The sequence below is a fragment of the Amphiprion ocellaris genome, chromosome 22 (genome assembly GCF_022539595.1).
Source record: "Amphiprion ocellaris isolate individual 3 ecotype Okinawa chromosome 22, ASM2253959v1, whole genome shotgun sequence".
Lineage (NCBI taxonomy): Eukaryota > Metazoa > Chordata > Actinopteri > Pomacentridae > Amphiprion > Amphiprion ocellaris.
In genome coordinates, this window is record NC_072787.1 from 20,206,295 (window position 1) to 20,229,895 (window position 23,601).

The following is a 23,601-nucleotide window of genomic DNA, read 5'->3' on the forward strand; positions in this document are numbered from 1 at the left end:
TGCGAGTGAATGACGATCGTTAGCTGATCTGGGGGCTCTTCTGTTTGTACAGGTAGCCACTGCACAAGTTAGTGTGGTTGAAATAGCACTATTTCTTCCATATTGACTCAGCTTCTCCATGCTTGACATGTAAAACAGTAAATTTCACTGTTACCATGATCCAATGACGAAATGATCTACAACCGATTCTGATTTATTTTTTTTAAATAGTGAGGAGAGAGGAGGCTGGAGGAGAGGGAGAGGTATGACACACCTGCTGGGAAAAGTGTTCAGGTGCAGGCAGAGAGATCTCAACTGAGTCAGTTAAGAAGAAAAAGCAGCCTCACATTCCATTTTGATGGCTCAAATTTTAACAGTGATCACAGTTTTGACTATATAAACATGACTGACTGTGGTATTGACATTTAAAATGAGATCTGCTTGTACAAAACTCTGCTAACAGAAAACAGCGCATGCCGATAAAAATCACCCGGTTTCAAGTTGGGTAAATCTGTGTAGAACGCTCTTTTCACTGTTTTCCAACAAATGTTTGGTCCCATACTTGTCACAGCTACTACATTGCAGCTTCTACCTTTGCCAGCATGTGAGGCGTTTAGGGAACATCGGTAAAATGTAATATCTACCGATAAGAAGATATTCAAGAAGTGTTTAGTTTGTGCTCAGTTATGACCGATATCAAAAGAAGACTGGTGACAAAATGAATACTTTTCAGATTTTACAAATATCAAGTCTTGCATCACTGAAAGTCAATGCAACATAACTAGGTTATGCAAAAACAGCTATTCATCAGCATGCATGGTTGATAAATAGCTGTGGCAATGCTGAACCAAAACAAGGGGGTGGACCATATCATATGTTGGTGTGACCAACCAGGAAAGCTGGTAGCACCAGTGCTACCGGTGGAAAAGTTAGTCTGGAGGCCTGCCACAGCAACCAGCCCCTGCGACCAAATTTCATATGACTGCACTGTCTAAAACCAAGGGAAACACAGTCTTACCTAGTGAGTCTTTGAGGGCATGTGTGAGTTTAGTTTGTCTGAAAGGAATGTGGTCTCTGCATTGGTTCGCTAGAGCCAAAATGGCCCTTCTCCAGGATTGACAAAGACTTGTTGATGTACATAGCCTCCTTCAACATCTGACCCTCTGACTGGAAGAACGGGAAGGTAGTACATGACATGGGCATAAGGTTTAGTGATATGACAATCGTCTTGTCTCACTTTGAAGATCAAAACATAACATTTTTCAGTTGGTCAAGTAAGTGTATATTTTTCAACTCACCCCAGTCTTTACCAGCCTCTCAGACCCAGCCAAATCCACCAGATTCAGCTTGGAAGTCATGTACCTGGCATCAGACAAAGTCCTGGAGTGAGACTGTGATAGACAAAAATATTTTCACCTTCTTCTATCTTGGTGTTGGGCATCAAGACTACAGTAAACTGTGCAGTAAAACATAGAAAATACTGGTTCAATACCTCAATATACACAGTTAATATACAGTGCGACCTGGAGGACTTCCTGTTCAGGGTATGAGATCCAGTAATGCAATTCATCTCAGCCTGGGTAAAGAAAGAAAAGCTGATGTAACACTAGAGCACTAGCATCTCGGACCAAAACTGGTTCTGCTTGTAAAGTAAACGTGGAGGAAGTGGTGGGTATGGTTATGACGAGTTTAAATTATTCCTTCAAGTTGGACAGTTTTATAGGTTTAAATCCCATACTAATCACTTCAAACAGAAGGTTGAGGGCCTCATCCTTGCTGTGAACAGGATGACGAGATAGACCCCTGATGAAAAGCCCCCTGCCCGGCTCCTCCATCACCACCATGGCTCGAGGAGACAGCTGAGGTGAGACCTGCGGCGATGACAAAAGGTCCACCAGGGTTTCATTGTAGATCTCCAAGTAGGTCAGGTGGACTGAGAAGGCGTGCTCACTTCTCTTCTTCATCTCCTGAAACACCTGAATACCACATTAAATATAAAGATTACATATGGGTAAGATGTCCTTTTTCAAGATTTCACATTAAGTTTTTATGACAACAAAGCTGCAGTCTGGTATGATTTAACTGTACACTAAATTTGTACCCTTAAGTATACTTCTGGTGAACATATTTCATTTACAATGAAAAAAAAACATTTTAAAAGAGAATCAACATAGTTCTTAAGGGGAGACCTTTCCCCGGTTTACATGCATGTCTGGCTTGGACTTCGATATCAATCTACAATGACACAAGGACCTCAAACTCCACCTCCTGACACACATACTACAAAGCAGATGTGTGAGCAAACAGGAGGACAATTCATTTTCAAGATGAGAGGAATTATACTACTCTTGCTGTTTGGAACTGTTGTGGTAGCGAAACCAAAACCAGCTACAGTTGACATATCGGTAAAGACAAATAAGTTCAACTGCTTAACAAGACCAACTGCTACTGTTCTTTACTTATTAATTTGTTGCACTTTTTTTGGTTAAATTTGCTTTTAATGACAAAATGAATGATCCTCATTTAAAATTAATTGAATCTTTAACTTCTACCAACCAAGAAGCTCTGAAATATTTTTATATAGCACTTTATGTGGTTTAAATTTTTTTTCTCTGACATTTCCAGTGTAAGTTTTCAAGCTGTGGAATATTTCAAATCAAAATTTGTAAAGAAAACAAATGTAAGTTTTGCAAGCTTCCAAAATTGAATTACTAAAATCACATCAATATGTGATTTTCACACATGACGTATTTAATGAGTATAATGTGACCATTCAGTTTTAATTATTACATCCTTTATTTGCTTTCATTTTAATACTATAAAAATGTCAACTAAATATAGATTGTTTTATTTTGTTTCTTATTTACATTTTTTAAAAGAATCATTAAAAAAAGAAAACTCAGTATCGGCCTACAGCATCTGTAATGCTGCTACATGTATTGATAATTTAACTGGCACATTTGAAATAACCTTTACAAGATTTGATGAATACTGGATACAAAGCAAACACTGTAATTCCGTCGGACTAATATCAATGATTTTTTAAATTCAATTTGCAGGATAAAAAAGGAGTTATATTCTTGATGGATAATATCCATGGCTTTAACACAACAACCAACTCATCAACGGTATGTACTGCAGTCTTTGTTTGACAAAGCCATTTTGTGTGTGTGTGCTGAATGTTATTTGTAATGGTGAAAAGTTTCATTTGTGTAGATGAAACTTCTCTGCTCATACATTTAGTATAATGTGTATTTCAATTTTTAGGACTCCTGTTAACATTTTAAAAGTAGTAAGTTTACGTCTGTTAATAAAGATCTGCCGATATTATCTGTTATGTAAATATAGTAAGTGACCACAAGTGGTCTCAATGCTCAGTTCTTTCGCAGTTTATGAGATTTCTGATGTGAGAAGCAAACATTAAACAATACAAAAAAAAAATCATTTTACGATGCAATTTTCAATTTCAAAGTGGAATGTTTCATATTGCTGCCATTTCTAAGGAAGAGGTTATTTTGTTGATTCTTTTGCTGCTCTATTTGAAGTCCAAAGTCGACGACCTTGCAGGAATAAACAAACAGACCATTACCAAAATTGGATTACTAACTCACCATGACCTTCTATTGTAGGTAACACTGCCAAGCAAAGAACTGGACCATGCAGAGGTGGGTACGCCTAAGTTTTATAAATTAATGATTAATATATGATGGAGTTTTCTGGTAGCATGAGAAGAAAATTTCAGGTATTACAACTTTTCTTTGCTTATGAACCAATTTCAGTACCTTATTTTAATCTTATTCTGATGTAAAACAAGTAGAAATTTATTTTTATAGTTTTATAGAAACCTACACCATCATTACATTACTAAATTTATTGGTCATTAGCTGCTTTATTTGAAATCCAATGTTAATGGATACTATTTTTGACAAGACAAGATGGCACCGTGCACAGATGCAGCAGCTCAACGCTCTAAACACACACTAGAATGTTTTCACACTAAGTTCATTCATTTGTCAATGTAATTTTAAGCCACAAACATGGATTACAAGCTCAATGGAAAAGAAGAAGGGGCTTAACAATAACTTTGTTCAAGAAAATAATTTCACTATTTGAGTTTGCAAAGTTTTTGGGGATGGTGGAAGGTTTGACATGTTTACTTGAAACTTGTTTTCCAATCCAAATAAAGCTAAAGGCTGCTGCAGAGGAGCAAAGAGGTTTGTTTGGTTAGATAGTCCAAAGTCGACAGCCTTGCAGGAATAAGCAAACACACTGCATCAAAAATTGGATCAGAGTAAATATGGATATATTTTCCTAATTAAGTGCAATGCCCTCCTATTTTAGGTTCCAGAGCAAAGGACAAAAATTGAGCTTGTAGAGACAGGTACTCTAAACTTTCAGAAAAGTAAAGCAATGAATAAGGAACTTTTCAACAGAGGTGAGACTAAAATGTTAACACAAAGGAGAGAGCAGATTAACACATAAGGACAACAAATGTCAACACATAAGAATGTGAAGATTCATTTGTCAAAGGACTTACATCACTTTAAAATGCTGATAACTGTTTTTCCCCATCAGTAGAATGGTACTGTGATTCCAGTTGAAAATTCTGCTGGATTTGCTCCAAAAACTGTTGACAATGAGGACACACAGGTAAGAAATTCTTTAACACATAAGGACAACAAATGTCAACATATAAGAATGTGAAGATTCATTTGTCAAAGGACTTACATCACTTTAAAATGCTGATGACTATTTTTCTTTGTCAGTGGAATGGTGTAGTGCGGCCAATTGAAAATTCTTTTGGGTTTGCACCAAAACCTGCTGACAAAGAGGACACACAGGTAAGAAAATGTTCAAGACTTAAAGACAACAAATTACAAAGATAATCCCAATATATATTCTTCACCTGATGTTATCAAAGTCAATGATTTGTCAATCTGAAAAACTAGGAAAGAAAATCACTATCTTTGTGCATGTTTTCAAAAGAAAGTGTGACAATTAACTAAAAATCTTTTTTTTAATCTAATATTACTCAATTCATCATCCAGGGGAATACAGAAGAGTGAAAATGACACAGCAGAGGGTTCAACTCAACAGATCCAAACACATATGAAGTCCTAACTGAGTACAGCCATCAGAATGAGGAACCAGCAGGGGATTTCTTCATCCTGTTATGCTTCTTCTCCTCAATAAACATTTCATTTGAAACTATTGTGTGAAATTTCTGTCTCATTTCCTAATTTAGCTGATGTGGACCAACTTCGAAGAGGTGAGTTCAGTTTTAATATTTCATTCCCAATTTGACCCAATGAACACCAACTCTGACAACAGAAGGGAAAACATTAATTAAAAGTACAAGGAACAATCATTTGAGCATACTAAAACAAAGGTTTTTTCTGTGAATTTAAAGTCTGATACATGCTATTACCTTGAGTCACAGAGTTCTACTGTCATCCACCAAAGATACAGTATATCGGTAAAACCACACTGTTGCACTTGGTGACCTGTTCCTTCACTAACATGACCACCAGCATTGTGGTGCATTTTGACTCAGGTTTACATTCACCATCACCCTGCTGTAAAAAAACAACAATAAGATAAATTGTTTTAATCTACAGGTGAAAACAATAAAACAGCCTCCAGCAAATGTCCTCTTTACTCCACATTACTCCAAACCAGTAACATTTGTTCAAAATGGCAACGCCTATCTGCTGTAGAAAATAACTGAGCATTTGGCAATTTACGTTTCAACAGTGATAAAATGAGTCAGGTGCTGAATGCAAATAATGCTTTGCTGGTTTTTGCATTTATGGAATTAGTTAACAATCAACAAACAATTTTGAAAATCAGCCTAGTGCTGTCAACAATGAATGACACTTACAAAAAGGACAGCAGGTAGCAGGCCATTAGTAGACATTGCAACAATATAATCAACATCCCAGCCTAAATTTTACACTAAATAAAGTGCAAAATATCTCTGACTGGAAAGACACTTTGTACAAGTACCCAAGAAAATCAATACATGACATCATTCACAGGAGTCATTTTGTTGCGTTTGTTTAGTCTTCTTTTTTCGTTGCAATAGAGCTAAAGTTCTCAAATGTGTGGACTTGCAGTTTTATGTTGAAATATGCGACAATAAACTGAATACTTTTGGGTTTTTGCCAACAAAACAAAGATTTTCACCATGGATGTTGAGTCATTATGATGGTCATTCTTCACTATTTTCCAACTAGACAAGCCAAATAATGAGTTAATCGAAGAAAAAAAAGGCATGAGCTACAGTACTACATTACTTATTTCTACTCTCCCTACAAGAATCAGTGTTTTCCTGACATTCGTAATGGAAAGAACAGAAATGTATATATTTATATTTTAGTGCATTTTGCCAGAATAGAGACAGACATGAAAAGATAAGGAAAGAGAAAGGGGTAGGAAATGCAGCAAAGGCCTTAACCAATAGGATAAGTGCCTTAAATGATCTAGTCAAAGTCAAAACTATAGTTAAATATAATATTATAATGTTTAACATAATATAACAAAACATGCATTTAAAGTTGTTTGATGACATCATTGTCTTGGTTCTGTAAAATATTTCATTTTATATAAAATAATAGTTTTGGAATAGAAACACGCTATATTTCTTCTTACACTTGTGGGTACAGATTAGGGTTAAAAAGTTTTTATTGATATTGTAATTCCATACACTTCCAATGGCAAAAAAAAAATCAGCAAAATAAATCTTGAAAATTAGAAGCAGTCAACACCTAAAAATCAGCAATCTTTGTGAGGGTAAGCAGTTAGCACCAAGTGGGACTTTGATATTAAACTAAAACTGAAGCAGTGCAAACATCTAACAGACTCCGCCTACGAAAGGCATTATAAAACAAGAGTATGCGCAGACTGGAGGAACATTTACACCAAGATGAGAGGGCTAACTCTACTCTGTTTGGTGGGATTCATTCTCGCAGCGTCGGTAAGACGGTGTCCTACTATTGATGGATTTTCAATCTTCACAGATAATCAGCTGCAATTGGTTTTACTCTGGAAGTGTCTGTAGTATCCTAACCACACTACATTTTGATTCTTGCTTTGCAAAATTGAACATTTCTGTAATTTCATTTATGACACCTAGCGTTTATAATGAAAGATTTTATTTAATGTTGTTATATATTCACCAAAGGAGGACTACGGCTTAAGTTACAGTAGTGTTAAAGAGATACCGCTGATACAAATCCAGATTTAAACAATAGTTTGACTTTCATTGTACATTTGTTTTTTCATGTATTTTTTCTAAGAATCATCAGGAGCACGCATCATACTGCTGCTGTCTCTGTGTAGATTACTGATTAATTATTTTGCTGCTTTGTTTGAACTCTAATGTCAATGACCTTCCAGCACCGGGGTGGACAAACTGTTGAAATGATTAAATACAAACATTCAATGTTGTAACATTGTTTAGGAATCTATATTTTTTAATTTAAGTGTTATCCCTTTCAATTTCAGTTGCATGAAGGAGGCACAGCGCCGCTTCACATCCAGAAAAGCCCCACATCGCATGTAGGTAACAAAAAAGTGGCAGCAGAAAATTTCGTATTTTTTAAAATAAATTCATAAGACAAGCCTGGTCCAAAAGATTATACTTGTTTAAATGTATAAAGTACTGGCACCACATAGCACCATTAAGATGACATGTACATTTAAAAAAAGCATCTTAAAAATCCATGCTTTGTATGACGTTGGTGTTTATATCTTGTTTTTTGTGGAATCTACACTAGTATCTACATTTTTCTTGTTGTCACATTTTATAATTTGTTTTTGAAAATTGCTACATTAATAAAACTGACAAAATTTAATGCAGACTTTTTTTTGCTGTAAAGCCTTGTATATGAGCAAGCCTGCTAAGTAACTTAAATCCACAAACCGATAAATATCTTCTTGAGAACTTGAAAATATTCCATGACCTAAACGTTATAGAAAACTGTTCGTATTGGATTTGAATATTGTCAGCAAAAAAGTAACTACACATTAGCTGTAATACTCTCAGGAGCAGAACCAAAGGGTGACCAGGGGTGTCCACGACACCCAAATACTAAAGTCTGTCCACAGCATGTAGGCCGTGATGCCCGTTTGAGAGCTATGCATGTACTCATAAAAATGGAATTACAACCAGGAACTGCCATTTTTCTGGAAGAATTCTTGTACGGAACCATTTCTCTATGGCTGTTGTTCCCATACAGACTCACTTTAATATTACAACCACCCCCATTCAGTCCCATACAACCAAACAGTTCTGACAACAGCAAAAATGTAAACACTAATCTTGTAGTTGTCACTGGAAAGTCTACAGACAGTAGGAAAATGCAACTTTTATAACATGCAAATACAGAATCTGTTTGTACATGTTTTATTAGTTAAAAATTGCATGATTTTAAGCCTAGCTGTGGATTTTGTGTGTTGTAGACTCTTAAAGGCTATAGGGATAAAACTTGATATTACCTGATATTTTTTCTGTGCATACGTATGTAACTAAGTAAAACATGTAAACTGGACTAAACTGCTTATGGTATCACTTTTCAGATAATTGTTTGAAGGACCATGAGTTGGAAAACCACAATTTTTCTTCGAGCCCAGTAACAAAAACGTATAATTCTTCCAGTTGGGACCACGATCAGAGCGGTTTTAACTATGATACCTGCACTATGATTGTCCTAATACTGACCATAAATGCAATGAATGCAATTTTAATTTCTCACAAAGCATGCCGCACTGGCATGCATAAAATCATATGTATATGTGAGTGAGCCTGCAAAATTTCAGGACTCTAGCTACATTACTTCTCAAGTTATATCACTTCAAGCATTGCTTCACAGATTGGCGCAAAGAAAAGAACCCAAAAGCTGACATGACACCACCCCTCTTTAGGAATCAGAAATTGATGTTAATTATGAACCCAGATTCCACACATTGTCAACTCAATCAGTATTTAGAAATGTTTAAAAAAAGCTGTCCGATTGAAGATGGTCAGACGTGGCGAATAGAGGTGGAATGACCCTTATGTAATTTTAAATATTATATATCTTATGACCTTTTTACCCATCAGTTTAAAAAGTATAACTTTAACAATCATCACTTTTTTCCCCTTTTGTTTTCTTATCAATTGAGAGTTTTAAAAAAGTGTATTGGTCTTCTTTATGGCCTGGTCTTGTGTGCACAAATAAATGGTAAGAATGAGCGACCAAAAAATGTTCATCTGCAGAAAAATGATTTATACAATACTGTGCCACCTCATTGTGAGCAATGGTCTAGGTATGTTTCTTGCCCACATCACTCCATCTGTGGTGTTTCCTAAGCTAACCTTACATGGGGAAATCCAAACATTATTTCCTATCTTACATTTAGCAGCTCGGAACATTTTCAAGACATGCCCATGTCCTCAGGGTCGAGCTATCTGCCTGGAGTAATTGAAAAAGAATTTTTTTCCCCAACATTTTGTGGCCAAACAACGGACAAACAACATACAGATTGCTAAGTGTCACAAACTGGGCAAATGCTAGCTTTGGCTAAGAAAGCTAAAACGAGAAAATTAGGTATAATATTCATTTACAGCTACATATTCCAAGTTGTCAAACAAGCGCTCATAAGGATGAAGTAGTGAAATGTAATTTACCTGGCGGTACCACCTGTGAGATCTTTCTGTCTTTGGCGGCCGTTAGCAGTGTTAGCTAATAGCTTCAGAATTAGCTTCACAATTTCGACCAACTCTTACCAAGTCAAGTTTCGCGTCGTTGTCTCGTTTCGACTTGCTCTTTAAAATTGGTCTTTTTGTCATCGTTGTCGCTGTTAACGCTGTCTGTTTTCGTTTTGTATATATTTTTCTTTTAGATAAAGGCATCAGTTGTGTAGCCTGATAGCCCGCCGTTTGAAAGCAGTTTTTATAGTCAAGTTTACAACCGGAGCGAACTCTGCTTTGTTATTACTATGTGCGACAGCGACACCCTGAGGTCGGCGGTAGTAACAGCAGGCAGATCTTCATAATATTAATTATTGTTATTTTATTTCATTTTTGCATAATAGGACATAGCTGACTGGAACACTCTTCATCACAAAGGTGGTTTTCGACCTCAACCAACTGCTGGAAATCCAGGTAGGAAACTATTACCGCAACGAGCATTAATGATATGTAATAGCAGTAATGGCAACAGTAGACAAAGGAGTCAGCAAATGTATAGCAATTAATTTCAAGTTGTTTTTTTATTTTTATATATGTTGGTGATCTCATCTTCTCAGGGGGAGCCTAAATGAAAGAAGACTGGCACCAGAGATGCTCAACAGATGAAAGCATGTCGTGAATCCGGACAAAGACAAATGACTATCATTCACTGGTGTTAAGGTCTTCTTTAAATAAACATTGAAAAGTCTGTTGTGAGAAAGTTTCTTTTATTTGTTAATATGCTTGGGATTAGGTCATTTATCTTTTTTTTCCAAGAGCTGGAACGTTTGATATTTTATCCACGTGTTTTTTCTTTTAAAAAAAAAAAACACCTACTCGGACAAAATGAGACAACACAGGATTTAAGCGTTGTAGGAGGGATAACAGGACCATACAAGCCTTAAGTTTACAAATGGACAATAGCTTTTCTGAGGAAAGAAAACCCAATTTTCAACTTTAAAGATTCAGATAGACAAAAATCACAATGACCACCTTATTTCTGGGGTTAGGCTCTTTTCTTTTCATCACAAATATTCTCTAATTTCATCCAAAGTGTCCGAGCAGGGATCAATGCCTCCTGACATATTTTATGGAACATACACAGAACATAAATTCAGTTTTTCTTGACCTTTCAAAACTATGCTTGTAGTAAAAACCCATTGGATTTTAATTGGGTAGTTCTGTTGGTTTAGGGGTTGTATGCATGATACTGAGACAGTGGGATTACCTATGAGGAAAAGCCTTGTTAAAAAGAAGAGTCTTAAAACTGGAGGTTGAAATGTACCACTTTACAACAAACTATTAAAGTTGTGAACTCAACATGGGCAAACAACCTCAACAAATTTGCATATAAAGTGGTTTTCCATCATTTTCTTGACACGGTGATATTTGAGACAACCTGGTGTCAAACTGCAGTAAAGAGTTGGTTGTCAAGGGAAGGGTTTCAGATTAGAACCAAGCTTTAATTACTCTTTTTCTGATGTTTAAAGAGAAAAGTAAGGGCAGCAAAATCAAATAGCAGATATGAAAGACAGTTAGTAGTTGTAATCATCAGGCAAACTACAACAGCACTACATTCTTGAACAGAAGAGTTTTTTTTTTTTTTTCACAAAGTGGTGAGATCCAGAGGCAGGCAACAGCCCGCAAGACAACAAGCAAAGGTCTCTTTAGATGACAATGCAGTTTTTCTCTATCAGTAAGGCCACTTTATATAGAAATTCTAAATGAGGACCACAACCTATCTCTTCTTGTCCATAAATCTTTGCAGAGTGTCATCATCATCATCATGAATGGAAAAAAAACAAAGCTTCAAGTTTCTAAATCAAAGAGCCTGATGGCCAACTTGTATGAGGAGGGGTGGGGGTTGGTGTTTGCCCCCTTCACCACCACAGCGAAAACAAACTCAGTCCATATGGTCACCACCAGCTATGCTGCTGAGGTAGTATCCCCACTCCCGAAGCCCCAAACGCAACTCAAAAACACACCTCAAAATAACCATGTGCGATTGGGTTATAACCATCTTGCAAAAAAATAGATATTTTCACAGAAGTTTGTAAAATCATCTTGCCTAAAGTCATCTTCGATCCTCTGTGGCTTTATCAAAGCAAGTTGAAGTCCAGAGAGAAGTTGCGCCACACAACTGCTGCTCTGAGTATAATCCACAAAGGACAACTACATCGCCTTTTGTTGCTGCTGCAGTGTCGTACGTTTGGGTGTATTTTGCTAATTCCGTTTCGATCATTCCCTCTCTCATCAGCCCCTTCAGATGCAGTCCTTGATGCAGTTTTGCCAACCAAATGAATGTAAAAGTCTGATCTATTTAAAGGGAGTGTCACTGTATGTGCTGCAGTGGTACTGTTGTGTGTCGGTTTGCGTATTTATGGGGCTGTGTGTTTGTGTAAGTAACCAGTGTGGTGATGGTGGCAGCGTGAGCTGTCGGGACTGCAGTCCACACAGCTGGAGTTCAGCTTCCTTCAAGGGGCCGGGCAGGACCATGCTGGAGGGGCCGGAGGACGGAGGGAAGCGGCTCTACTTATCCCCCAGGATGGCGTACTGGTTGTCGAGCTGCAAGTGCTGCATAGAAGCGCCGCCTGTCTCCTCCCTACCACGGTTCCTGTGTTTCACAACCTCAAAGGTCTTCTCCATTTCTCTGTCCCTGAAGCAACGAACACAGATTGCATTAGTCAAACAGCAGCAACACATGATACTCGCAAACTAATCTCACTTGAACTCGACTCACTTGCGCGTCTCAACATGCTTGGCGGTGGCGAGTAGAGAGGGGAACTGTGCGTCGCTGAAGATCTCAGGAGGGCCCTGGCTGGGGCCTCGTCTGGTGGTGGACAGTCGAGCTCCTGGTGGGCGATAGACACCAGCGGGCTTCGACTCGGGCACCTCTACATCCTCTGTAGCAAGAGAAAACATTTTTAATTTGGTTAAACTGCTTTAGGTTATGTACGTGATTGTTTTATGATAAAACACAAAACATTTTAAAATGCTCTTTGTGCACTTCCATAATCCTAAAATACCGTACAAATAAGTAATTATCTAGGATATAAAACATAATTTAAATGACAGAGGTGAAAAGCTATCAAGAGTATTTTTTATAAGTAAAGAAAAAAAGTATCTTTCATTACCAATAGTGCAAAAATAGATCCTTTTCTCTTTACATACACATTAACAGATTAAACTGTAACACGAAACACAAAAACATTACAGCTTGGCAATGACTCATAATAACACAGTAATAACCCAACAAATACAGTAACACAGTAGTCCTAACACAGAATTTAATTTCAGATAAAATATACCCAACCCCACAAAGACCTATAGTTAATCTGAAATGTAAAAAAAAAAAAATAATAATAATAAGGAATGGAATTTAAATGTAATAATAATTCAACTTTTGTTATTTTTGTTACCAGGACTAATCAAACTAGCTTTATTTGAATTAATACTGTACAAAATTCATATACAGTGTTCTTGTATGAATTTTTTGACAGGTTACAGAGCAACTAAGGATGGTTTACTCACCCACGGGTGCAGCAGGAGGTGGTGCAGCACCAGACTTGTTCCAGGGACCAGACACTTTGTCTCCGCTGACCAGAATGATCTCTCCATCCTCCCCAACCTCCTCCTTCTCATACTCCTCTTCCTCTTTCTCGTCACTGCGAACAAGCAGAAGGCAGGTGAGGAAGTGAACATATGCTGAGCTGCTCCGGTGCCTCCGGACAGAACAGGGAACATTTTGAGGCGGTGGATATAATCAGCTACATCACAGTCGACCTTGTTATGAAGGTTAGGAGCTTATGTGTTCCGTCTGACAGCTTGAAAGATGGATTTTTTTAAACCCTTTTCTCCTATTTTCTTTCAAAGAATGTCCTTTTTGTCTCAGTATATTCATGTAGGTAGAAATAACCAAATGTATACGCATCAGTTCAAGGTACCTACACAACAAATCCACTTCTTTGATTTGGTATTGACTTTTGTTAGGATTCAAACCTAATCTATACATCATTTAGTGTTGTTCAAATACATCTGAATGGCAGCATTCACCACAACTGCTTTGGAATTTTGAGTTGGTGGCCAAATAATATGTTCGGCATTTGTTTGTCTGTGCAACATTTGCAGTAGGAATTTAATCTTTGTTTTTTTTACAAATTTCTGACAGACAAGTTGTTTTAATAACTGATTATATCTGATATAACATGGAAGTGTTCGTATTATTTGCATTTTGCACAAAAAAATGATGACAGAACCTATTAGAAAGATAAATAATCATGATAATGACAACAGTTTTTAACATTTTATGCCTAAAAAAGTTAAATCATTTTCTGCAAACAAGTTTACCCTCAATTTGTGATTTAAGTTATATATTAGGAATCAACTTAGACTTGCTTTAAATTCCCTTATTATCAAAATCTGACTTGGAGCTGTGTTAACTGTATTTAGAGTTAACTGTATTTAGGGCTGCACCAAATACTTATTTTCATTTCTGTATGTTGACTATTTTCTCACTTATTTTGTTAGTTGTTTGGTCTATCAAATGTTAGAATATGTTGAGAAATATTGTTGAGTGTTTCCTAAAACCCAAGATGATAAGCTAAAATGTATTTTTTGCTGCATGTCCATAAGATATTTAGTTTACTGTCATAGAGCAGTAAAGAAACCAGAAAAAGTTCAGATCTATCTGGCTGAAATTTAAACTTTGATTTCCTCAGATGGACTGATTATAGAAAGAGATGGCAATTAATTCATCAGTTAGCAACTAATCTATTCATTTATTTATTAATGCAGCTCAAGTTGTAATATTGAACCCTGAATAGGCCCCACAGCTTATGCACAATGGCATAAAAACCATCCTCAAGAGGTTTTTATCTTCGCAAATGCCGCTGAAGCATAGTATAAGAATTTGTAAAATCATTTCTTTTACTGGCACTAACCGGAAGGCACCAAAACTAAAACGCAAGTGACTAGAAAACACATTTTATTCTCACCTTATCTGTAAAGCTTGGAGCCGCAGCCCACTGTAGTCCACTTCTTTCTGCTCAAACTCTTTCCATTCCTCGTCCTCCTGGGCAGACGGAAGCATTACTGAATGTTCGCAACAGTAAAATTACAATAACATCCTTATAGCTGTCAGTGTCGCATGTGTTTTTGGTGAAGGTCAATTTAGTGAGGCTCTCCTCTGGAAAAATATATATTCTCTGGGAATTCTTGCCAATAAATGATTTCAAGGCCCCAACATTATAAGACAACTGCACCTACAAGTGTGACAATTCTTTTACCTATCTAATAGATAACTTAGCTTTTTTCAACTAATCATATCTTGATGTTACTTAAAAGACACATTCTGATAATCCAGGAAAACCTTGTGATAAATGGCGGCTAGGCCTTGTTGGAAATATTAAATAAATGAGTGACATTTGTGTGTGTATCTGGCAATAGAAACACGGGAGAGGTTTAGTTAGATGGTCCACATAAGTATGGGGTGTAACAAAGCACACAAGCACGCGTGTCGTGTCAAATTTGGTACCCCGTCAAAAAAAAAAGTGTCACTGAAAGCCATATGCTAGCTACAAACCGGCGTTTTCCCCCCTCCATGTTAAAATAGTCTAGTCAAAAATGAACATTATGCGTGTATAAGTATTAAAAAGCCGCTGTCAGTAAATGAAGAGTATTTTTAGACGTACATATTAAAATGTGACACGACACCGGTAACTGGTAAAGACGCTAACGAGGCAAAAAGTTCCAGGAGAGCAGCGTCGGTTACCTTATCAACCTGTGTGTCCTGATTCTCGTTTTTCGTCGATTTTTCCTTCTCCTTCTTGGTCTTTTTCACCACGGCCGACGTGGGCCCAGCGGCGGACTCCTTCCCCTTTCCCTTCTCTTTCTTCTTCTTTTTATCCCGCTTGGCAAAGAAATCGTCCAGGCTCTTCTCTGTCGGTACATCCGCCATTTTCAAAGAGCTGCGTTAACTAGCGTCACTTAGCTAACCGAGCAATGACAAACGGGAGAATCCGCGGTGGGAGAGTGAGGACAGCGGCTGAAACGAACGGCGGAGACGAAGCTGCTACCAACTGGGGCAGTTTAACTTGTTTTTTAAAGGTTGATAAAAATGTCCACCCTGGTTCCCTGCCTGAATCGTTAGCTATCCTGTCAACCATGCCATGCACGGGCTATTTGACAAATCTGCACCGTCACCCGGAAACACCCCGGCTCCGACCCGGACATGCTACGACGTAAAAAAAAAAAAAAAAAAAAAAAAAAAAAAGAAACAACAGTAGTTGTGTGTTTGTATTTTAATTTTCAAAAGTCTTAAAATTAAATAATCAAAAATCGTAATGATTAAAAATGCGAGTAGTTTACGTTTTTATTACCAGATCCGGGCCACCAGCGGTTTTCTTTTTGGTTGCACCAGCGCAGACCGTACAAGCCACAATATTAGCAAAAATGTACCTTCATTAGTCATATTTTTTGTATTTCAATTTAAGAACTGGAACTTTAATGATTAAAATACACTTTGTTTTTGTTTCTATTAATATTTTTTGGGCCTCCACGACTTACAGAGATAAGTCTTGCAGAGTCAGTAACTTCACTTAAATCACTTCTGAAAACCCACTTTTATAGACTTGCTTTTATGTGAAGTTTACTTTGAGCTTAAATTAGCTTTAGTGTTCTGTCCTATATTATGTCCTGTTTATTTTATATGTTCTCTCTTTTTACAATTTATTTTAATTGAGTACTCTGCCTTGTCTCCTTATGTCTTGCTTGATTGTCTGTGTTTGCATACTTTGAAGGTCAAAGCACCTTGTGAACGCTGTTCTTAAGGGTGCTGTATAAATAAAGTTATTGTTGTTGTTTTCTTGCAGTTGCAACTACACATATGATACAATAAGTCGCAATATTAGCAAAAAATAACTTACATCCGTCATATTTTTTCAATTTCAATTTCAAATGTCTTGAATTAACAAAAAAAACTAACATTAATGATTAAAATACTATTTTTTAGGCTTTTATTAATACTTTTCTGACCTACAAGAATTATAGGTTGCTTGCAGTTGCAGGAACACAAACTATATTCATATTTATATGAATTAAAATTAAGGGGGAAAAAATAAGAATAAGTCCAGCTGACATATTTTATTGTGAGTCATCCAAATATTAGTTACAGACTATTAATATAATATTATTAATATAGACATCAAGCCCACTTGTTCTAGTTTGCTTTATATATTTTATTTTATTTTGTTTTATTTTACAACTAGCAATATACAAGCATTCAGGTAGTTCTTTGTAGCGCACATATATCACAAAAGGAATCGTATCAGTATAGTGTGTGTGTGCATAGATAGATCTAACTTTCTCAAACTCTACAAATGTGCAACTACACATAGATAGATAGATAGATAGATAGATAGATAGATAGATAGATAGATAGATAGATAGATAGATAGATAGATAGATAGATAGATAGATAGATAGATAGATAGATAGATAGATAGATAGATAGATAGATAGAGTGAACAAGTTTACAGTGTAGATAAATCATGACAGAGTAAAACTTTGTTATTATAAAACTAAATGTAAAATCTTGAAAAGACCCTTTTCAAGGCAGTTTGATCAACCCAAGCTTGTTACTGTGAAATAAAACAAATTTATTTTCAGATGTCGATGTTGCTCTGACTTTAACTGCAAAATAGAAAAGTGAAACCGTGGACATGAACTTTGTTTCCAATTACTTTACTTTGATTGGACCAGGACAAATTACAACAATTAAAGGGATTACAACTTTACTGCAACTTTTATTTTTGCAGACATTTAAAATCCAGACGTAAAAATCACCAGTCAGCAGTGATGCTTTGCAAGAGTATCAAAGAATACTGGCTAGTAGCTTGCTAGTGCTACATCAGGCTAATTTAGCACAAAATTACCAGTTCAACATAAAGTCAGCTATTAAGCTTTTCAAAAAGATAATATATATCTACTGCTGTGTAGCTATTGTGTATTTGTAAATAATTTATCACAAATCCTGGTTAGAGTATTGAAAATCACTGCTGTCCATAGGAACTTTCTTACCTCATATCCACAAAATGTAACTGAAAAGTTTTATTCTGACAGTTTCACATGTTATAAAAGTATTTGTTATTTTAGGTTAAAATGATTGGATAACTCTCCATGAAACTTTTGCTAACAGTTTTAAAAAGTTAGGAGGGTAAACCAGAAACTACTTGAATTAATTTGTCCAAATCTAACTTCCATACATACATTTTTAATTGACACAACTTTAATTTACTTTAAAAAGTATTTGGACCCAACTAAACGTCTATGAAGATTTTGAAACAGATGTGAAAAGGTGGCCCAGCGTTTGAGCCACCATGTTTCACAGATGTAAACAGGTCTAGAAACCTGTAATACTACAAATGAAGCCTGTTCTCAGCAGTAAAGCAGGCTTGTAAACAGATTATTGAACTGACGTCAGACTCCCAAAGCCAGCGGTCATTTGAGCAGTCGTAGCACTGGTGCACAAAGAGAAAATTCCAGCTTAACGCATCAATAGATGTGTTGTGGTCGGCTAGACTTGCTTACACAGCTTTGTTATGTAGTAAACCAACAGTATGAAGTCTAACGCACACATTTCCGATGCTTGAAAACCGTCCAGAAGAAAGTAAATCAGGCAAACACAGCAATCCATGTCTTTTCTTTGTTTTATTGCTCAGCAGTAAAAAGTACAGTGTATACTACAGTACAAAAAATACATAATGTTGAACACTGCTCCACCGTGCCACTGAACGTTTTGTAAAATATCCACTTTTTTTTTTTTTGAGCGTGCAAAACAACAAGCCCAGCTGTGAGCATCCAATGCAGGAAATATCAATATGTTTAACTGTGTTATTCGGCGTCACCTTTTTTTTTCACTCGGTGATTTCGGAACATCTCACAATGCAGAAATTTAGCGACGACCAGAGGCAGGCAGCATCAATTACTGAAGAAAACTGCAGCAATGCAAAGTGAAACAGATGACAGAAGGACCACAGGTTCTAAAACGCAACAGAACATTCAAATTTTCCGATTAAACCGCCTCTGTATGTGCTCACAGTAAATATTCATCATACATTATTTGTCTCGATGCTTTTCTTGGTTTAAGGTCTCACTTAATAATGGTCCGACAACTAACTCACAATCATTCAGCAGTTCAGCAGACAGACACTTTTTGTTTATGGAGGGAGACGCTTACAGTAGCAAGGTTGGTCTAATTGTTTCCTACAGCGGTGAGAAATTCTTTTTCTCACTCCGGGACAAAACCAGTAGCCACTCCACGATATAGACAAGTGACAAACACACACACAGAGGCACACACGGGGACGGACACACACAGACAAACAGACAAAATCGAGCCGAAAGTGATACAAAGTCTGGTTCGACTTAAAATAACCGTGATATTTGTTTAGGGGGCGACAGGTCTGTTCACACGCACGCTTCAGTGCACATTTGTATGCACCGACTGGGCATTGTTCTCACACACACTGATAGATAAAGGGCCAACAGAAGGAGTTAAGACATCTATGTGGTCCCTCTTCAGAGAAGCTGGTGACACATGAGGGGGAAAAGCCATTTTAAGTCGCTTTTATTTGACTAACATCTGAGAATCGCTCAAATAATCTGTTCAATAAAACCTGAGCCCGTATTTATCAAATTGCTGAAAGACAATTTTTAAAATCAAATTCACTTTTTCTATTTATTAAACATGATTTGACCTAAAAATAATCTGGAATCACAAAGAGATCTTATACATATGTACATTCTATATGACTACAGCAGCTGAAGCAAAATGTGTATGCATATGTATAAGCATTTAATTTACATTTGACAGGATGCTACACCGTGTTTTCTTTTTTCTTTCTGCATTAAAAACAACAACAAAGTGTTTGGAATCATTTTCTATACATTTTTAATGCACTTGTCAAAAGACCACAAATAATTTCTAGGATGTAGCTTGTCTAATAGCAGCAGGGTTACTTTCTTTTTCTATTCTGGTTATCTTTTTGTACAGATTTCTTCCAATTTCCTATTATTGAATCCCCATTTATTGTCTAAATTGTATTTTTTATTCATGTTTTTAATGTCTGACTTTTTGTTTTTATGATTCATATGTTACATTTTGCATTAGTATGTTTTTGTGGACAACAGAAAGTGACTTTATGAGGCAAAATTTGAATTAGTATGAAAATAAGTATATATGTTCTAAATATATTGGATATAGAAAGTTAATTTTACATCTTAACTGCACAAAAGGACAGACAGAAATTGAACACATCTTTACATAACGATGCTTTCTTTCTTCTTTCTGTATTTGTCATGGGTAAAAACAACAAAACAAGTGTTTGGAATAATTTTCTATACATTTTTAATGCACTTGTCAAAGACTTTTACCTCATTGAATAATGTCTATGATGTAGCTCGTGTCTCCCAGCAGCAGGTTTTCTTTACTTTTCCATTTTTTTTTATCTTTTTGTTTAGATTCCATCCAATTTCCTCTTATCTAACTGCTATTTATAATGTAATATTTACTTTTTATACACGGTTTAATAGTTGAGTTTGTGTTTTTATGATTTTTATGTAAAATTTTGCCTAGAAAGTGATTTTACAAGGAAAAACAACAGAATTATCATAAAAATATGTATTATATATTCAGAATATGTTGTTTGTGTCACAGCTTAAGAGTAAAAAGCTTGCCAGGCAGAAAATTAACATGTTTTTTTTACATAATAGCATCACACGGAGTAAAATATATGGTTTTTTGGTCAAACAATAAACAATGGCTCTACACGTAGGAGTTACACAGGTTTTTAATGTCTGTTTTCTTTAAATTAATTGCTTTTTGGAGGATTCTTAAATATATAGTGTCTAAGAAGTTTGATAAATACGGGCCCTGATTTCACATACAGCATTTTTTCAACACATCTCTGTTTTCCCCCCCAACTATGTAGGTGCTATATTCAAGTTCAACAGGCTATAAGTATTTTGGGATTGATCTTAAAAGAAAAATAAAATTACAAAGAACAGCTTAAATGTCTTCATAGCACATTTTTCTCTCTCTAAAGCAGATTCTCATGTGGCCACATCCGCAGTGCACTCGCCATCAAGCCACTGTAATGAAACAAAACCCACATATACTCTGTATTTTTATAAAGACAATAAAAACCTTTTATCACAATTAAGCCTTTTTGTAGAAAATGTACATCAGAAAAATATGCAGGTGCATCCTCATAGTAAATAGTGTCTGTTTACGTCGCTCTTCTCTCTGGTTGCTCTTTGTGTTTGTAATATACAGTATAAAGTCAAAAGTCTCTGAATATTTACCACATATATAAAATAGACAACAACAGCAGGGGGAGTAAAGGAGGTCAATCCAGCAGCGATTTTCTTTTTTTTCCTTTTTTTCTGTCTCTATATGGCAGAAGCTTTGTCCCTGTTGATGAAGAGGGTCTCCTGGCAGAAGGGGTTGACCAGGACCACGCTGCTGCCGCTGTAGTCTCCGTTAGGGGGTAGGCAGGTGTCATGCTCCTGCAAGTGCACACACGGAAGAAAAATTAGCACAGAACTGCTAAACAATAGCCATAACTCATGATTCACGCTTCAGGGCTGGGCATTAAAGCGCACGCTGCAGTCTACTGTATCTAAGTCACTCTACAAGCGATGAGCAGACAGTTTAGTGTGGAAGCCAACGGAATAAAATATGGGTTCGGTGCACCCCGGGGCTTTTAGGGAGGCGGCGAACAAAGATATCTGACAAAGCTAGATGTACAGATACAAAGGGAGGTGGAGGGGAAGATGTAAAAGCTTCACAAGCAGGGAAACAAAAGGTAGAGGGAACTCAGAAGAAGGCAGCACAGGGACTTCATAGAGGAAAGGTGGAGAGGGGGGAGTTGATGTCGAAATGGTTGTTGATGGTGAGTCAGCAGCAGCGAGGTGGAGGAGGGAGGTGCAAAAAACAAAATGATTTGTTTTAGAGCAGGAAAGAGGCCATTTCATCAGTGAGATCCAATCAAAACCGAACTAACGCAGGCCGTCATTTAGGTTTACGGTGATCATTTCTCCCAGAGCACCGGGGTGGGAAAGCTACGGCATGAGGCTTCTGCTCTACAGAAACAGGTAAAGCAGGAGGGAGAACAACACCTGGGTGTCACCAAGGGCATCCTACACATGATCCAACCTCAGCTTCCCTCTCCTGATGCCCCCACGGGCGGCAGGGGAATGCGAATTGAACGGAGAAGTAACAGCAAGGAAAGAATGAAATGGTCACTGGAGAGACGATAATAAGCAAAAACATGCAAACAGAGCAAGCAATGATACATGAAAATGATGTGGTAAGGTGGAGGGAGGAGGGATTTGCAGATTTAATACGTAATGTAGTTACTGTGCCACTGTTATGCATGAATATTTCCAACAGATGGCGCTGTAATGCACCAAAAAACTAAGCTGCTACTAATTCTGGTCCCCAGATAGAGTTCACGGTCATAGAATAAGCAACTTTTAGCTAAACTGAGTTCAAACTCAACCCCATTTAACCTTAATTTTACCAGTTGATCAATCAAATACTGCCAAAACATAAACCATATAAAAGTAGGTTCAATTTTTTTCATAGAACCCATCTATCATGATGAATTTTGAGGAAATGTGCCTAAATTTACATGCAAGAAATGTAGAATATTTCCGGCCGACACAATGCTGCACAATATAACAAAACCTAATAACATCAGACAGAGTTAATAAGATGATTTTAACAATCCAAAAGCTCCTTACTGGATGAAATAATAGCAGAGAAACTGTCTGTTAAAGGATTAAGCTCTGAAGTAATAATTAGAAACGCTGCCAATTAGCAGAATTTTGATGGTTCAAAAGATTTGTGTGGCCCGAGAATCAAAGAGTTTCTTTATGAGGCCGAATTATTAGAAGTTTTGGATGAAAAATTCAATTTGTTTGGAGGAAAACATCACATCAACAACCACAAGGCTAGAACAAACACTATGGACAAACTATAGACAACGATACACATGAATCGGACATTATGAAAATGCAGACATCATTGTGGGCTTGGTTAAGAACTGGCACCTTATTCTTGATAGAAAGATATGAAGAAACTGCTAGAGAGCAGAATTTAGGTGCTTTTTGTGATTTTAAGGATGATTCGGGTTTAAGCGTTGCAGGCAGAGAAACTTTAAAGGTTGATATTTGAGAAAAGTTAGTTTAGGAATCCCAAAAGAGGTGTTTTATCTGTATGCTGATGGATCAGTTTTTGAAATATTTATCTTATTGTTTTTATTGGCCATCGAGTGGAAAATTAAATTAAATGTCATTATACGTTGTGTAATGACAATAAAGATTAATTAATATTAGATTTGTTTGTGTTGCCTTGAGGTAATTTTGTTTTAGCAAGAATACCAACATACCCTTGATCCTTTAAAATACATTCTAATTGTTAAATGCAGCTTTTTAAAACAGTTTTTTTAGTATTTTAGTGCATATATCGCTGATGCTATAGGTGTCATTTGGTGTAGGACACTTAAATAAAGTCATCAGTCAAAGTATTATGAAAAATTTTGTTAGTTTACAATCTAATACGATCCAAAAATGACAGAGTTTTTGCAGTATTGTATGCATTTTTGCATCTAGACACCCTTAAGGGAGCGCATTTATGACAAGTTATCTCAAGATTTATTAAAAAAGACACATCAACCCCATAATGTATCGGCACATTATCCTAGATTTAGTTGCTGCCGTTCTCCAAATTTGAATCTGAGATATTCTAATAATATTCAAAGTGAAAAACCGTCTAGGAATCGGTGCTTTCACAGATTCCCTGCAGGGTAAAAACCTCTCTTTGCTTGTTCCAGACAGCGTCCCCATAA

General features: G+C 36.6%; 3 protein-coding genes and 1 long non-coding RNA gene across 9 annotated transcripts in view; 1 reads left to right on the plus strand and 3 right to left on the minus strand.

Moving 5' to 3' along the window:
• Nucleotides 1-237: 237 nt before the first annotated feature.
• kif9 (kinesin family member 9) lies at nucleotides 238-2,189 on the minus strand. The gene is given in 7 exon segments (XM_023263111.2): nucleotides 238-571; nucleotides 998-1,085; nucleotides 1,087-1,146; nucleotides 1,278-1,370; nucleotides 1,472-1,555; nucleotides 1,725-1,955; nucleotides 2,184-2,189. Coding segments are annotated over 7 exon segments (729 nt in total). The 3' UTR covers nucleotides 238-404.
• Nucleotides 2,190-6,850: 4,661 nt separating this feature from the next.
• LOC111563839 (uncharacterized) lies at nucleotides 6,851-10,400 on the plus strand. Its single transcript, XR_002745711.3, has 4 exons — nucleotides 6,851-6,955; nucleotides 7,486-7,539; nucleotides 10,057-10,126; nucleotides 10,270-10,400. It is a non-coding gene; the product is annotated as an uncharacterized LOC111563839 (long non-coding RNA).
• A 112-nt stretch (nucleotides 10,401-10,512) lies between these two features.
• On the minus strand, nucleotides 10,513-15,896 carry cdv3 (carnitine deficiency-associated gene expressed in ventricle 3). 2 transcript variants are annotated; one of them, XM_023263101.3, is made up of 5 exons: nucleotides 15,462-15,896; nucleotides 14,686-14,759; nucleotides 13,223-13,356; nucleotides 12,432-12,594; nucleotides 10,513-12,347 (listed from the first exon to the last, which is right to left on the minus strand). In XM_023263101.3, exons 1-5 carry the CDS (start codon nucleotides 15,645-15,647, stop codon nucleotides 12,221-12,223), a joined length of 684 nt encoding a protein of 227 aa, XP_023118869.1. In that variant the 5' UTR covers nucleotides 15,648-15,896; the 3' UTR covers nucleotides 10,513-12,220. The 2 variants fall into 2 exon arrangements, with proteins under 2 accessions (XP_023118869.1, XP_023118867.1); XM_023263099.3 differs by having other exon boundaries at nucleotides 14,686-14,762.
• A 2,482-nt stretch (nucleotides 15,897-18,378) lies between these two features.
• tmem108 (transmembrane protein 108) overlaps nucleotides 18,379-23,601 on the minus strand; it is a 61,887-nt gene continuing 56,664 nt past the window's right edge. For 4 of the 5 annotated variants that reach the window (XM_035944864.2, XM_055007151.1, XM_055007152.1 and 1 more), the window contains one exon: nucleotides 18,379-21,256. In XM_035944864.2, the coding sequence (XP_035800757.2) occupies nucleotides 21,140-21,256 (117 nt within the window). In that variant the 3' untranslated portion in view covers nucleotides 18,379-21,139. Of the gene's footprint in view, nucleotides 21,257-21,868; nucleotides 21,921-23,601 lie in introns of all 5 variants that reach the window. The other variant, XM_035944867.2, reaches the window with a different exon arrangement.

What these genes read in the sequence shown, in the direction of transcription:
- cdv3 (XM_023263099.3), bottom strand. Translation starts at nt 15,647, where the DNA reads ATGGCGGATGTACCGACAGAGAAGAGCCTGGACGATTTCTTTGCCAAG. An exon ending in AGGACACACAGGTTGATAAG is followed by an intron (nt 14,763 to 15,461) that starts GTAACCGACGCT and finishes CCGTCTGCCCAG; the next exon opens with GAGGACGAGGAATGGAAAGA. An exon ending in CTCCAAGCTTTACAGATAAG is followed by an intron (nt 13,357 to 14,685) that starts GTGAGAATAAAA and finishes GCTTGTTCGCAG; the next exon opens with TGACGAGAAAGAGGAAGAGG.